Source organism: Oncorhynchus mykiss, chromosome 27 (genome assembly GCF_013265735.2).
Source record: "Oncorhynchus mykiss isolate Arlee chromosome 27, USDA_OmykA_1.1, whole genome shotgun sequence".
NCBI classification, from domain to species: domain Eukaryota; kingdom Metazoa; phylum Chordata; class Actinopteri; order Salmoniformes; family Salmonidae; genus Oncorhynchus; species Oncorhynchus mykiss.
Window position 1 is genome coordinate 14,771,498 of NC_048591.1, and position 14,136 is coordinate 14,785,633.

Sequence of the window (14,136 nt, forward strand, 5' to 3'; positions counted from 1 at the left end):
CAGTGCACATAGCACTCTCAATATAATGAAATTCATTTTAAATAACATATACTGTATATATTGATGTAATTCTGTTCAAATACTGTCACGCCTGCTCCCGCTCTTCCTCCCACCTTCAGTACACACACCTGCCTTTCCCCATCACATGCATCACAACTCATTGGACTCATTTGGGATCAATTACTTGTGTAATTTCCTTCCCTATATCTGTCTGTTTCCTAGCTCTGTTCCCTGCTTCGGGATTGTTTGTCATATGTCCTTGTTTACCCGTGTGCTGACGCTGTTCCTGTCGTGTTCTATGTCAGTTCCTGAATAAATGTTTGACTCCCCATACCTGCTTCTCCTGTCCGGCGTCGGCCCTTACACTTACAGTACCAGTCAAAAGTTTGGACACACCTACTCATTCAAGGTTTTTTTTTATTTATTTTCACTATTTTCTACACTGTATAATAATAGTGAAGAGATCAAAACTATTAAATAACACATGGAATCATGTAGTAACCACAAAAGTGTTAAACAAATCAAAATGTATTTTAGATTTTAGATTCTTCAAAGTAGCCACCCTTTGCCTTGATGACAGCTTTGCACACTTTTGGCATTCTCTCAACCAACTTCATGAGGAATGCTTTTCCAACAGTCTTGAAAGAGTTCCCACATATGCTGGGCACTTGTTGGCTGCTTTTCCTTCACTCTGCGGTCCAACTCATCCCAAACCCTTTCAATTGGGTTGGGGTTGGGTGATTGTGGAGGCCAGGTCATCTGTTGCAGCACTCCATCACTCTCCTGCTTGGTCAAATAGCCCTTAAACAGACTGGAGGTGTGTTTTGGGTCATTGTCCTGTTGAAAAACAAATGATTGACCCACTAAGCGCAAACCAGATGGGATGGAGAGTCGCTGCAGAATGCGGTGGTAGCCATGCTGGTTAAGTGTGCCTTGAATTCTAAATGAATCACTGACAGTGTCACCAGCAAAACACCCCCACACCATCACACCTCCTGCTCCATGCTTCACGGTGGGAACCACACATGCAGAGATAATCCGTTCACCTACTCTGTGTCTCACAAAGACATTGCAGTTGGAACAAACTTTTTTTTTATAGCAAATTTGGACTCATCAGACCAAAGGACAGATTTCCACCGGTCTAATGTCCATTGCTCATGTTTCTTGGCCGAAGCAAGTCTCTTCTTATTATTGGTGTCCTTTAGTGGTTGTTTCTTTGCAGCAATTGAACCATGTAGGCCTGATTCACGCATTCTCCTCTTAACAGTTGATGTTGAGATGTGTCTGTTACTTGAACTCTGTGAAGCATTTATTTTGGCTGCAATCTGAGGTGCAGTTAACTCAAATTAACTTATCCTCTGCAGCAGAGGTAACTCTGGGTCTTCCTTTCCTTTGGCGGTCCTCATGAGAGACAGTTTCATCATAGCGCTTAATGGTTTTTCGACTGCACTTGAAGAAACGTTAAAAGTTCTTGAAATATTCTGTATTGACTGACCTTCATATCTTAAAGTAATGATGGACTGTCATTCCTCTTTGCTTATTTGAGCTGTTCTTGCCATAATAAATCAAATCTACATTTATTAGACTACATGTGCCGAATACAACAGGTGTACAACGAGCCCCTAACCAACAGTGCAGTTTCAAAGAATACGGATAAGAATAAGAGATAAAAGTAACAAATAATTAAAGAGCAGCAGTAAAAAATAACAATATATACAATTTTTCAAATTTTCCACATTCATCTGCACAAACAATAGTACGCACGTGGGACCATGCAGCCGTCATTCCTGCTCTGGAAGGAGACGCGTTCTGTCTCCTTGAGATGATTGTACTTTGGTGCGAAAAGTGCAAATCAATCCCAGAACAACAGCAAAGGACCTTGTGAAGATGCTGGAGGAAACAGGTACAAAAGTATCTATATGCACAGTAAAACGAGTCCTATATCGACATAATCTGAAAGGCCGCTCAGCAAGGAAGAAGCCACTGCTCCAAAACCACCAGACTACGGTTTGCAACTGCACATGGGGACAAAGATTGTACTTTTTGGAGAAATGTCCTCTGGTCTGATGAAACAAAAATAGAACTGTTTGGCCATAATGACCATTGTTATGTTTGGAGGAAAAATGGGGAGGCTTGCAAGCCGAAGAACACCATCCCAAACGTGAAGCACGGGGGTGGCAGCATCATGATGTGGGGCTGCTTTGCTGCAGGTGGGACTGGTGTACTTCACAAAATAGATGGCATCATGAGGATGGAAAATTATGTGGATATATTGAAGCAACATCTCAAGACATCAGCCAGGAAGTTAAAGCTTGGTCACAAATGGGTCTTCCAAATAGACAATGACCTCAAGCATACTTCCAAAGTTGTGTCAAAATGGCTTAAGGACAACAAAGTCAAGGTATTGGAGTGGCCATCACAAAGCCCTGACCTCAATCCCATAGAAAATGTGTGGGCAGAACTGAAAAAGCATGTGCGAGGAGGCCTACAAACCTGACTCAGTTACACCAGCTGTCAGGAGGAATGGGCCAAAATTCACTTGTTGTGGGAAGCTTGTGGAAGGCTTCCCGAAACGTTTGACCCAAGTTAAACAATTTAAAGGCAATGTTACCAAATACTAATTGAGTGTATGTAAACCACTGACCCATTGGGAATGTGATGAAAGAAATAAAAGCTGAAATAAATAATTCTCTCTACTGTTATTCTGACATTTCACATTCTTAAAATAAAGTGGTGATCCTAACTGACCTAAAACAGGGAATTGTTACTAGTATTAAATGTCAGTAATTGTGAAAAACTGAGTTTAAATGTATTTGGCTAAGGTGTATGTAAACTTAAGACTTCAACTATACATGTAGATAGAGTTCGTTAAATTTAATGTGGCCTTGGTCTTTTACCAAATAGGGCTATCTTCTGTATACCACCCCTACCTTCACACAACACAACTGATTGGCTCAAACGCATTAAGAAGGAAATAAATTCCACAAGTTAACTTTAACATGGCACACCTGTTAATTAAAATGCATTCCATGCAGCTGGTAGAGAGAATGCCAAGAGTGTGTAAAGCTGTCATCAAGGCAAAGGGTGGCTACTTTGAATAATCTCAAATATAATATTTGTTTAACACTTTTTTGGTTACTACATGATTTCATATGTGTTATTAATTGTTTTGATGTCCTCACTATTATTCTACAATGTGGAAAATAGTAAACCTAAAGAAAAACCCTTGAATGAGTAGGTGTGTCCAAACTTTAGACTTGTACTGTATACAGTGCCTTGCGAAAGTATTCGGCCCCCTTGAACTTTGCGACCTTTTGCCACATTTCAGGCTTCAAACATAAAGATATAAAACTGTATTTTTTTGTGAAGAATCAACAACAAGTGGGACACAATCATGAAGTGGAACGACATTTATTGGATATTTCAAACTTTTTTAACAAATCAAAAAAAATGTCAGTCTCTCGATGTGCAAAACTGATAGAGACATACCCCAAGCGACTTACAGCTGTAATCGCAGCTAAAGGTGGCGCTACAAAGTATTAACTTAAGGGGGCTGAATAATTTTGCACGCCCAATTTTTCAGTTTTTGATTTGTTAAAAAAGTTTAAAATATCCAATAAATGTCGTTCCACTTCATGATTATGTCCCACTTGTTGTTGATTCTTCACAAAAAAATACAGTTTTATATCTTTATGTTTGAAGCCTGAAATGTGGCAAAAGGTCGCAAAGTTCAAGGGGGCCGAATACTTTCGCAAGGCACTGTATCTACTCTGAAATTGTTTTGTGTGGAATGTCCTTCAGTCAGCAAAGTTGATTGGAAACTTTTGAATAACGTTTAAATAATTGTGACCAATTTTTTATTCCTCCGAACAGTTACCATCATTATTTCCTTTCAACCACACACTGGACATCATGCAGGAGGTCCGAGTAAAGAATCTAAAGCCAGCGGTGATCAAGATCTACGACTACTACCAGCCAAGTAAGTTTAAACCTAAACCCCCTCCCCAAAGTATTTTTCGCTCTTCTTAGTAACATTTGGTTAACTTGTGTTCATTTACTGGGACTTACCTGTCTTGTGATTTTATTCAGGTGACCAGGCAGAGACAGAATATGTCTTCCCTTGCAAGTAGGGGTTACAAGCTGGTAATCTATTTAAAATCTTGAATTAATGATAATTTTAGATACACTATACAGTGCATTAGGAAAGTATTCAGACCCCTTCACTTTTTCCACATTTTGTTACGTTACAGCCTTATTCTAAAATGTATTAAATTAACATTTTTAACATCAATCTACAGACAATAGACAATGCCTTTGTTTCTCAAATGACTGCCTCGCCTGATTCACCAACTACTTCTCAGATAGAGTTCAGTGTGTCAAATCGGAGGGCCTGTTGTTCGGACCTCTGGCAGTCTCTATGCCACAGGGTTCAATTCTCGGGCTGACTCTTTTCTCTGTATCCATCAAATTATGTTGTTCTGGCGGTTAGTGATTCTCTGATCCACCTCTACGCAGACAACACCATTCTGTATACTTCTGGCCCTTCTTTGGACACTGTGTTAACTCACCTCCAGACGAGCTTCAATACCATACAACTCTTCTTCCGTGGCCTCCATCTGCTCTTAAATGCAAGTAAAACTAAATGCATGCTCTTCAACCGAGCGCTGCCCGCACCTGTCCGCCCGTCCAGCATCACTACTCTGGACGGCTCTGACTTAGAATATGTGGACAACTACAAATACCAAGGTGTCTGGTTAGACTGTGAACTCTCCTTCCAGACTCACATTAAGCATCTCCAATCCAAAATTACATCTAAAATGACATCTAGAATCAGCTTCCTATTTTGCAACAAAGCATGCTTCACTCATGCTGCCAGACCCTCGTAAAACTGACTATCCTGCCGATCCTTGTCTTTGGCGATGTAATTTACAAAATAGTCTCCAACACTACTCAGCAAACTGGATGTAGTCTATCACAGTGCCATTAGTTTTGTCACCAAAACCTCATACACTACTCACCACTGCGACCTGTATGCTCTCGTTGGCTGACATTCGCGCAAAACTGAAAGCGCGAACCACTGCATTTAGCCATGGAAAGAGGACTGGGAATATGGCTGAATATAAACAATGTAGTTATTCCTTCCGCAAGGCAATCAAACAAGCAAAATGCTGGTACAGGGACAAAGTGGAGTCGCAATTCAACGGCTCAGACACAAGACGTGTGTGGCAGGGTCTACAGGAGATCACGGACTACAAAAATAACTAAATGACTATCACCCCGTAGCACTCACTTCTGTCATTATTAAGTGCTTTGAGAGACTAGTCCAAGGATCATATCACTTCCACCTTACCGGCCACCCTAGACCAAGACCATAAAAGGCCAGGAAACACCACGTGTTTGTTTAACCACTTATTTGAAAGATTACAATACATGCAATACGTTGTCTTGGCGTTAGACTCTGCTCCTTCAGGGTAGCTCACTGCCAGAGTGTGCATCATGTTTAGATAATAATTACAGGCAGTGAGCAAGGTACGCTGTTACCAGTTGTCTTGAAAGCACCAATAGTAACTAGCTTGCTTACAATTTGGGATGACGAGTGAGTGTGTTGTTGTGTGGCGAAGACTCGCTAGGCACCGTGCGGTCTCGCCAAGATGGCGCTGTGAGCGCACACTTTTCACGAGGCTCCGTATTAAAACTTGGAATTCATGGTGAATTTGTTAAACACCTACAAATTAGCTATAGTTATCTTTCCTTTGACTATTTAACAATTTTAGATTATTTAAGACAGTTTAATCTTATTTCGTAGTTCAGCCCTGGTGAAACGTAAAGACAGACAAACAGCTAGCATGGACACAGCATCACATCGAATGGACATGTCCAGACAAGCTCCTGAAGCTCAAGCTAATGTTGTAATCGCTAGCTGCCACGATTACACTGTTGCCCCAGTGGATACTCCCCAACTGTCTCTTATGGACACTGAGGACTTTCCACCTCTACCCTTCACTCCAGCAAGCCCCCTAGCCCTAAAAAAGGCAGGTCTTATAGTAACTTCAACTCGGCGGACATCAATACCACGTTTTCGCATTTAATCAACAGTAGATCTGATGCCCTGGAAATAAATTATTGGTAGCAACGCGGTTCAAATTGTAGCGTTGAAAAAGAAGGTTGACTTGTGCAGAGATAAAAGATATGAAAGAAAGGTTACCAACCTTGAAAAGCGCATCCAGAAAGAAGAAGGTGGGATGCGTGTGGAGCACGAAATAGAGAGCTACTTGAGGCGTTGGAACCTGAAACTGCAGGCGGTACCCAAGGTAGAGATGCAAGATATATGTCAGTAGACCATACGGATCTGTCGAGCTATTCTCCCAGAAGAGAAGACCAAACTCCTTGAGGTGATTGACACCGTTCACCATCTTGGCTCCAAGCATCCAAACAACTCCAAGCCCAGAAGCATCATCATGCAGTTTACGAAGCGGATCTACAGAGTTGCAGTGTGGAAGGAAGAGAAGAAGTCCAACTACCTGCAAACCAACTGTCTGAAGTTTGCTGAGGATTTCTCCAAGGCTGACAGAGAGAGGAGGGACATACAGTTATTGATGGAACAATGCATTCGTCCTATTACTATGTACATGTCTGAGCATTGAACTTTTTGTAGTGTGAACAATGAAGGTACACTATGTTATTTTTGTATTGTGTTTCTGATAGACATTGTTTTTATTTCCTTTTATATGAAAAGGCCACTTGAAAGAGTGTTTTTGTTGCTGACTGACAGCAAATACATTGTTTATATAGCTGATTGACAGCTAATTATTTGTATATATTTTTTCACTCATTAAGGTCAATATGGTGCTGCTCTTGTTTTGTTCTGCTCTGTACTCAGTTACCACCTGTGAGCACTTGACAACAATTCCTGAATTTTATTTTCTTCTCTGTGTTCTTGTTCACCTTGTCTTTGTCAATAGTTGATCTTAATGCTATTAGGTTAAGAGACACTGAAACGTGAAGCCTTGTTTCTTGTTGTTAAGCAACTGAAAACAGATTATTATAATTTAAAAAAAATCTTATTCTACAGTAAACGATGCTAACTTTTGGAGGTTGCAATGAGGTAATGATATTTGGCTTTTAAATGGTTCAGAACGATCAGCAGATGTCGCTACATAAAAAATAGTTTTGCCGGTCATTTTTCATTCAGATCATGACTCAAGTGGTCATTATCTTTGTCTAGAAATTTAAATTAGTCAAACAATTTTGGTTACTGTAAATATGTATTGGTACAACTCAAAACAAGAAAATTATTTCCTTCTGGAGGATGTAGGAAATCAAATGTTATATTGGTTACCTAAATCTTACTCTTACAGTAATAGGTGGAGATTTTAATATTGCTCTTCATGGGTGGCCTCCGTGACAGTCTACTTCTCTGAATGCCAGTCTAAAGTTATTTATGCAGAGGTTTGATCTAGTGGATATATGGAGAGAGTGGTTTCCTATTAATAGATTCTATACCTGGTGTAACAAAACATGTACCAGATGTTCACTTATTGACTATTGGCTGGTTTCAAAGGGCTTAAGAAATTATGTATCTGTTCATGTTCTTGACACGCCTCTAACAGCCCATAGAGCTATTCGCTTACAAGTTAAAATATTTCCTTGTAACGACATTCAACGCAAAGCTTCATACTGGAAACTTAATAGCTCCATTTTAAAACATGAAATGTAATATTATAGGTTTTATTATATACTGTATTTGTGCAATAAAGACCAGAGTGAACATCTCTATAGGACAAACTGGGAACTTCTAAAATGTGAAATGTATAAATACTTAAGAATCTATAGCAGTGGTGTTGCAAAGACCAGAAGGATAAAAGAGGGAACTATTATATCAAGATTTACCTGGCTCTTCCAGAGACCTTCTAATAGTCTTTCAGACACAGATAAATCTGAGTTAATTAAGTAGCAAAATAAACTGGATGAAATGTACAATTTAAAGGCAAAGGGTGCTTTCATCAGGTCACGGAAAAAAATGTCTTGAAGAAGGAGAGCAGAACTATGCTTATTTTTTTCAGACTGGAGTAATGTCACTCTAAAAGTAGCACTGTTAAAAATGTAAAGGTGAATTTTTGATCTCTGACAATCATAGGACAATTTCCAACTACAGTGCTAATTTTTACAGGAATTTTGTACATCTAGGTACTGTGAAGAGTCTACATCTCAGTTCTTTGATTCTCTTGGAAATGTTATCTCCATTGATTCTTCCAATCAAAAATTATGTGATAATCCCATCTTCTTAGAGGAAATTGTAGTGGCTATCAATCACCTTAAAATTAACAAATCCCCTGGGTTTCATTGTTTTACTGCAGAATTCTACAAAGTTTATTTTCCAAAGAATTGGCTCCCTTTCTATTGTAAGAGGTATGGAAGTGTACTTTAAAAGTGTAGCCAATGAAGCACTCCCTTCCACTTTAACATAAGGTTTAGTTACTCAAATGACTAAATAACGATTATGAGCTAATAGCACCTGTCCTTGCTAAACGATGAATCACTTTTTTGGATGCCATTATAGATTAGTCCAAGTCAGGGTTGATGAGAAATAGACACATCTTGAATAATGTCAGACTGGTATTAGATATCATAGATTACTCATATTCTATGCTCCATTTGGATTTTTATAAACCCTTTGTTACAGTAAAACATGGCTTTGTTTTCATGCCCTTTCAAAATGTGGCTTTGGAGATGTATTTTGTAAAACTATTAAACTCTGTATACAAATAGTAATATCTCTATCAAATTGAAAGCATGTACCTCTCCAAGGTTTGAATTCATGTGGGGTGTCAGACAAGGGTGTCCAATTTCACCTTATTTTTTCCTATTAGCCACACAGCTTCTGTATTTCTATTGCAGACAGGAAGATTATTATTAGTCAGTTAGCAGATAACCACCAATTGTGCCTAATGTGATTAACTCATTCTCGAAAGAATCTGGTCTTGGGTTAAAAACAATCTTCTATTGGTGAGTCAACTGATCAATGATGAAGGTATTTTATTTAATTATGCTAAATGTTTAGCTTTTCATAAAATACCAATAATTAGCCTCCCGGGTGGTGCAACTGGTACTGCCTCCCAGTGCCAACTGTGCCACCAGAGACACTGGGTTCGAGCCCAGTCTCTGTCGCAGCCGGCCGCGACCGGGAGGTCCATGGGGCGACGCACAATTGGACTAGCGTCATCCGGGTTAGGGAGGGTTTGTCCGGTAGGGATATCCTTGTCTCATCGCGCACTAGCGGCTCCTGTGGCAGGCCGGGTCACAAAGTGTACGGTGTTTCCTCCGACACATTGGTGCGGCTGGCTTCTGGGTTGGATGCGCGCTGTGTTAAGAAGCAGTGCGGCCTGGTTGGGTTGTGTTTCGGAGGACGCATGGCTCTCGACCTTCGTCTCTCCTGAGCCCATACTCCCGTTGTAGCAATGAGACAAGACAGTAACTACCAGCAATTGGATACCATGAAATTGGGGAGAAAAAAGGGGTAAATAAATACCAATAACTACAACAACTATGTTGTTGTTTTTGATGCAATCACCTCTAGAGTTATTATACTTTTTAAGGATGCAGACAGTTGATCCAACTGACTCACTAGGCAATATATAGGCAATGTAGACAATATATATTTCCGTTTTTAACAACAATAGAAAAATACGTCCCTTATTCCCATGTGATTTTGTTTCTGTCCCATATGTCATGTGTTTCTGGAATGGACTTATCAGAAATATTAATTGGAAAAATGTTTGGTCTCGTTCTCATAAGTTTCTTTTAACTAATAAGATGGAATAGATGGAATACTTTTCATACAAAATTAAGCCACAAGTACTAAACATTATCTTGAAAAGTTACAAAAAAATACATTGATGTTTCTTGTACCTTCTGTAATGAACAACCGGAGACTGCTTTACATTTATTTTGGTATTGCTCTTATACCCGGAAACTGAGTTAAGATACCTGTATATTTGTTGTAGATCATGTACATGCACATTTTTTCCTTGTACTTGAAAATGTCATATTTGGTTTTGCAAATGTAACAGTACTCTGCTTGCGTTGTGTACAATCAGTCATCGACACGGAACTCCAACGTCACGGAACACCAGTCATGGAGATTTATTCTGATAGGAACAGCACAAATTTGCACGTCATGCAAAGTACGGCTCACCATCCAACTCTGCACTCACGCACGCTGGTTTGGTGCTTGTTCACTGGGACTAGTTACCAAAATAATACAATTACAATATACAGTGGGGCAAAAAAGTATTTAGTCAGCCACCAATTGTGCAAGTTCTCCCACTTAAAAAGATGAGAGAGGCCTGTAATTTTCATCAGGTACACTTCAACTATGAAAGACAAAATGAGAAAAAAAATCCAGAAAATCACATTGTAGGATTTTTTATGAATTTATTTGCAAATTATGGTGGAAAATAAGTATTTGGTCAATAACAAAAGTTTAACTCAATACTTTGTTATATACCCTTTGTTGGGTATATGCACTGAAAGTAAAGGGGCTGAATAATTTTGCACGCCCAATTTTTCAGTTTTTGATTTAAAAAAAAGTTTGAAATATCCAATAAATGTCGTTCCACTTCATGATTGTGTCCCACTTGTTGTTAATTCTTCACAAAAAATACAGTTTTATATCTTTATGTTTGAAGCCTGAAATGTAGCAAAAGGTCGCAAAGTTCAAGGGGTCGAATACTTTCACAAGGCACTGTAGCACTTGGGAGATATCGGTGCTGATGCCCAGACACATTTTTTAAAATATAATGTAAAGCCGAGAGTCATTTTCCCAGGTGGTTTGAGTGTTTTGGACTACTCTTACTCATTGAATCTTGGACTACACCTCTGTCGGGTACATACACTTGTATGTACATTCATCATCACAAGGATATGCCCACATTCCTCAGTGAACAAAATGTGTACGACCATGCCTACAAAATCAAAGCTAGTTGTAACTTTGTTTGGACAGTGGGGCTGAAAAACCCCACATATTGTTTATGGACCTGGAACAGAGACTAATTAAAGCCAGACCTTTAAAAGTTTCTCCAACTCTCTAGGGACAAACTTCACACCGGTAACTTTTCCAGTTAAGTTAACTTCCCCAGTTACTTGAATCTCGGTCATGGACACGGTCTTGAATCTTGACTCCCCCTCTCAAACCTGGCTATAAGGAAGCCATGAGCTATCCCTACAAGCCACAAGTCTGTTGACTTTACTCACTCTTTCCTCACATACTGTAGCCCTGAGCTATCCCACCCAGACCCAGTTACTCTTAGTAAACCTCACACACTGACATATTACATATTACCATACATGCATCTTAGACACACGTACATGCTTCCATATTTAAACCCACACACACACAACGTCTTACACAAATCTATATACACATATTTAAACAGAGTGTGTGCTAGACAAATAGACACTTTCACTCACATACAAATGTTTGGTATATACATCAACAATCACATTCTTGAGTGAACAAATATACTTTTCACCAAATTCACCAAACACATGCTCCTATATCTCCAGCGTGCATGTGCCCATATATACACAACGTATATGTACGTACATACTGTACATCAACATCAGAATACTCCCACATTCTTAAAAGAAAAAAAGTTTATTATATTCCAATAAAAAATCTAATAAAAAAGACAGTAATACTAACAATGACATTCATTGTACTGTTGAATGGGATGGCCAATTTAGAGGACAAAACAAAACTCACACATACATACACAAAATAAAACTAAATCCTATTAGGTGGTACATGTATAAGAAGACAGCATATAGTCATTACAAGCAGTGTAGTTAAGCCAAAAATAAATATTGAGTGGAGTACAGCACAGAGTAGCAGCAGATCGTCAACCCAGTTATGAAGCGGGACTCGACCATTTATCCAGTATCGGCTGCCATACTTTGTAAAACATTGGACTTCTATTGGAGGTATTGTATCAAATCTTTTCCATATGTCTTATATTCCCTAAATCCCGTAACCACATTTCAAAGGTAGGTACAGTCTCCAATTTCCAAAATTGCAATATGAGCCTTTTGGCTAATAGAGTACAAAGAGAGACAGCTTTCCCTTCCTGGTTATTCAAATCAACTGTGCCAAACAGAGCGATCAATGGTTCTGGGGCTAGAACTCTATCAAAGGCTCTAGATAAGTAATCAAAAATGAGAGCCCAGTAAGCATGTAACTTAGGACATGTCCAGAATAAGTGGGTCAACGTCCCCTCGTCCTCGGCCAAAGCCATCCTCTATCTTGTACTTGCATAAATGCTTCTTTGAAATTCTGGCTGCCTTGTTATCCCATAAAAATGGAGTTACTATTGAATCCAGTTTCTTAAAATAGCTTTGTGGTATGAAATTGGGTAGACATTGGAAGAGGTAGAGAAACCTGGGTAGGACAACCATTTTAATAGCGTTTATACGACCAACCAAGGAGATAGGCAGAGTTTTCCAAAAATCTGTATTTAGTTTAAGCTGATATATTTTCATGTCCCAATTCACTTTCAAACGCTGATCAAGATCTCTTGTCACTACAATGCCGAGGCTTGTGAACTTGTCCATCACTGTTCTAAACGGGGTAGATTGCAGAAATTGCATGTCCACAGGCCGTGATATTGGCATCAACTCACTTTTTTGCCAGTTTATCTTGTAGCCAGAGAAGGAGCCAAATGTGTTTATCAAGTTAAGTAAGGGTGGAATAGAAGTTTTAGGCTTGGACAAAAACAAAAGAACATCGTCTGCATATAGGGACATTTTGTGCTGTGTGTCCTTTATTTTAACAGAAGCTATATCGGCACATGCCCGAATGCGAGTAGCAAGGGGTTCCATGGCTATAGTGAAGAGAGCAGGCGAAATAGGGCACCCCTGTCGGCACCCCTTGAACAAGCGGAATGACTGCGGCATTTCTTGATTGGTTACCACGGATGCCATTGGGTGTGCATAAATAATTCTTATCCAATTAATAAATTCCTTTGCAAATCCGAAGTGCTCCAGAACCGACATCATATACTTCCACTCAATCCGATCAAACGCCTTCTCTGCATCAAGAGCTATTACCACTGCCTCAACATTATGATCATGATACATTACGTTGAAAAGGCGTCTCAAATTGAAGTATATATGTCGGCCCAGGATAAAACCTGTCTGGTCGGGGTGTATGATGTCGGAAATATATGTTTTCAATCAGTTTGCCAATATCTTTGTCAACACCTTGTTTTTTATGGGGAGTAACGACACGAGGCGATAAGACGACATCTCCATGGAATCGCTATATTTTTTCAAGATCAGTGCTATTGTAGCCTCATACAGTGTTTGCGGGAGTTTGGCATTTTCTTTGGAGTGTTTAAACATTCGCAACATAAGTGGAGCTAGACTGGCGCAGTACTTCTTATAGAATTCTATTACACATCCATCGGGCCCAGGGGCCTTGCTGTTTGGAAATTGTGCTATCGCTGTGTTAATTTCCTCCAAAGTTATCCCTACATCGAGTGCAGCAGCTGCCCCCCGTCTAGTTTAGGAAGTTCACATTCAGCGAGAAAGCATTCCATAGTTTGTGGATCAGTAGCATCGCATTTTGATTGGTATAGCTCTGACTAAAAGTGCGCAAAGCATTTATTAATATCCTGCGGATCTGTTACATTTTACCCTTCTTGTCTTTTATTTTGTGAATAACTCTAGATGCCTGTACATGCCTTAGCTGTCTTGCTAATAATTTATGTGGTTTGTCACCCAGTTCAAAATAACTTTGTTGCGTTCTAGCAAGTAAAGAGCCCACCCGTTTCGAAAGGATGGTATTGTATTCATATTTTAACTTTGTGATCTTCTCAAGGACTGTATATGAGGAATTCGTCCTAAAAACGTTCTCCTGTTCCCCTAACTCTCTTTCAATTTCTCCCAGCCTAGTATTGGCGCGTTTCTTCCGCTCTGATGTATAAGAAATAATGTAACTTCTAATCACAGCCTTTAGAGATTCCCAAAGGGTGGAGTCGTCAACATCGTTAGTTCTGAGGAAAAAGGCAATCTGCTCCTTCAAATACTGACAAAAAGCCTCATCTTTCAGCAGGTATGTGTCTAAGCGCCACGGTCCGT

General features: G+C 39.5%; 1 protein-coding gene across 1 annotated transcript in view; it reads left to right on the forward strand.

Moving 5' to 3' along the window:
- LOC110507181 (alpha-2-macroglobulin-like) overlaps positions 1-4,261 on the forward strand; it is a 32,696-nt gene extending 28,435 nt beyond the window's left edge. The window contains exons 34-35 of the mRNA XM_036965765.1: positions 3,874-3,979; positions 4,090-4,261. Of these exons, the coding sequence (XP_036821660.1) occupies positions 3,874-3,979; positions 4,090-4,130 (147 nt within the window). The 3' untranslated portion in view covers positions 4,131-4,261. The remainder of the gene's footprint in view (positions 1-3,873; positions 3,980-4,089) is intronic.
- The last annotated feature ends 9,875 nt before the right edge of the window (positions 4,262-14,136 follow it).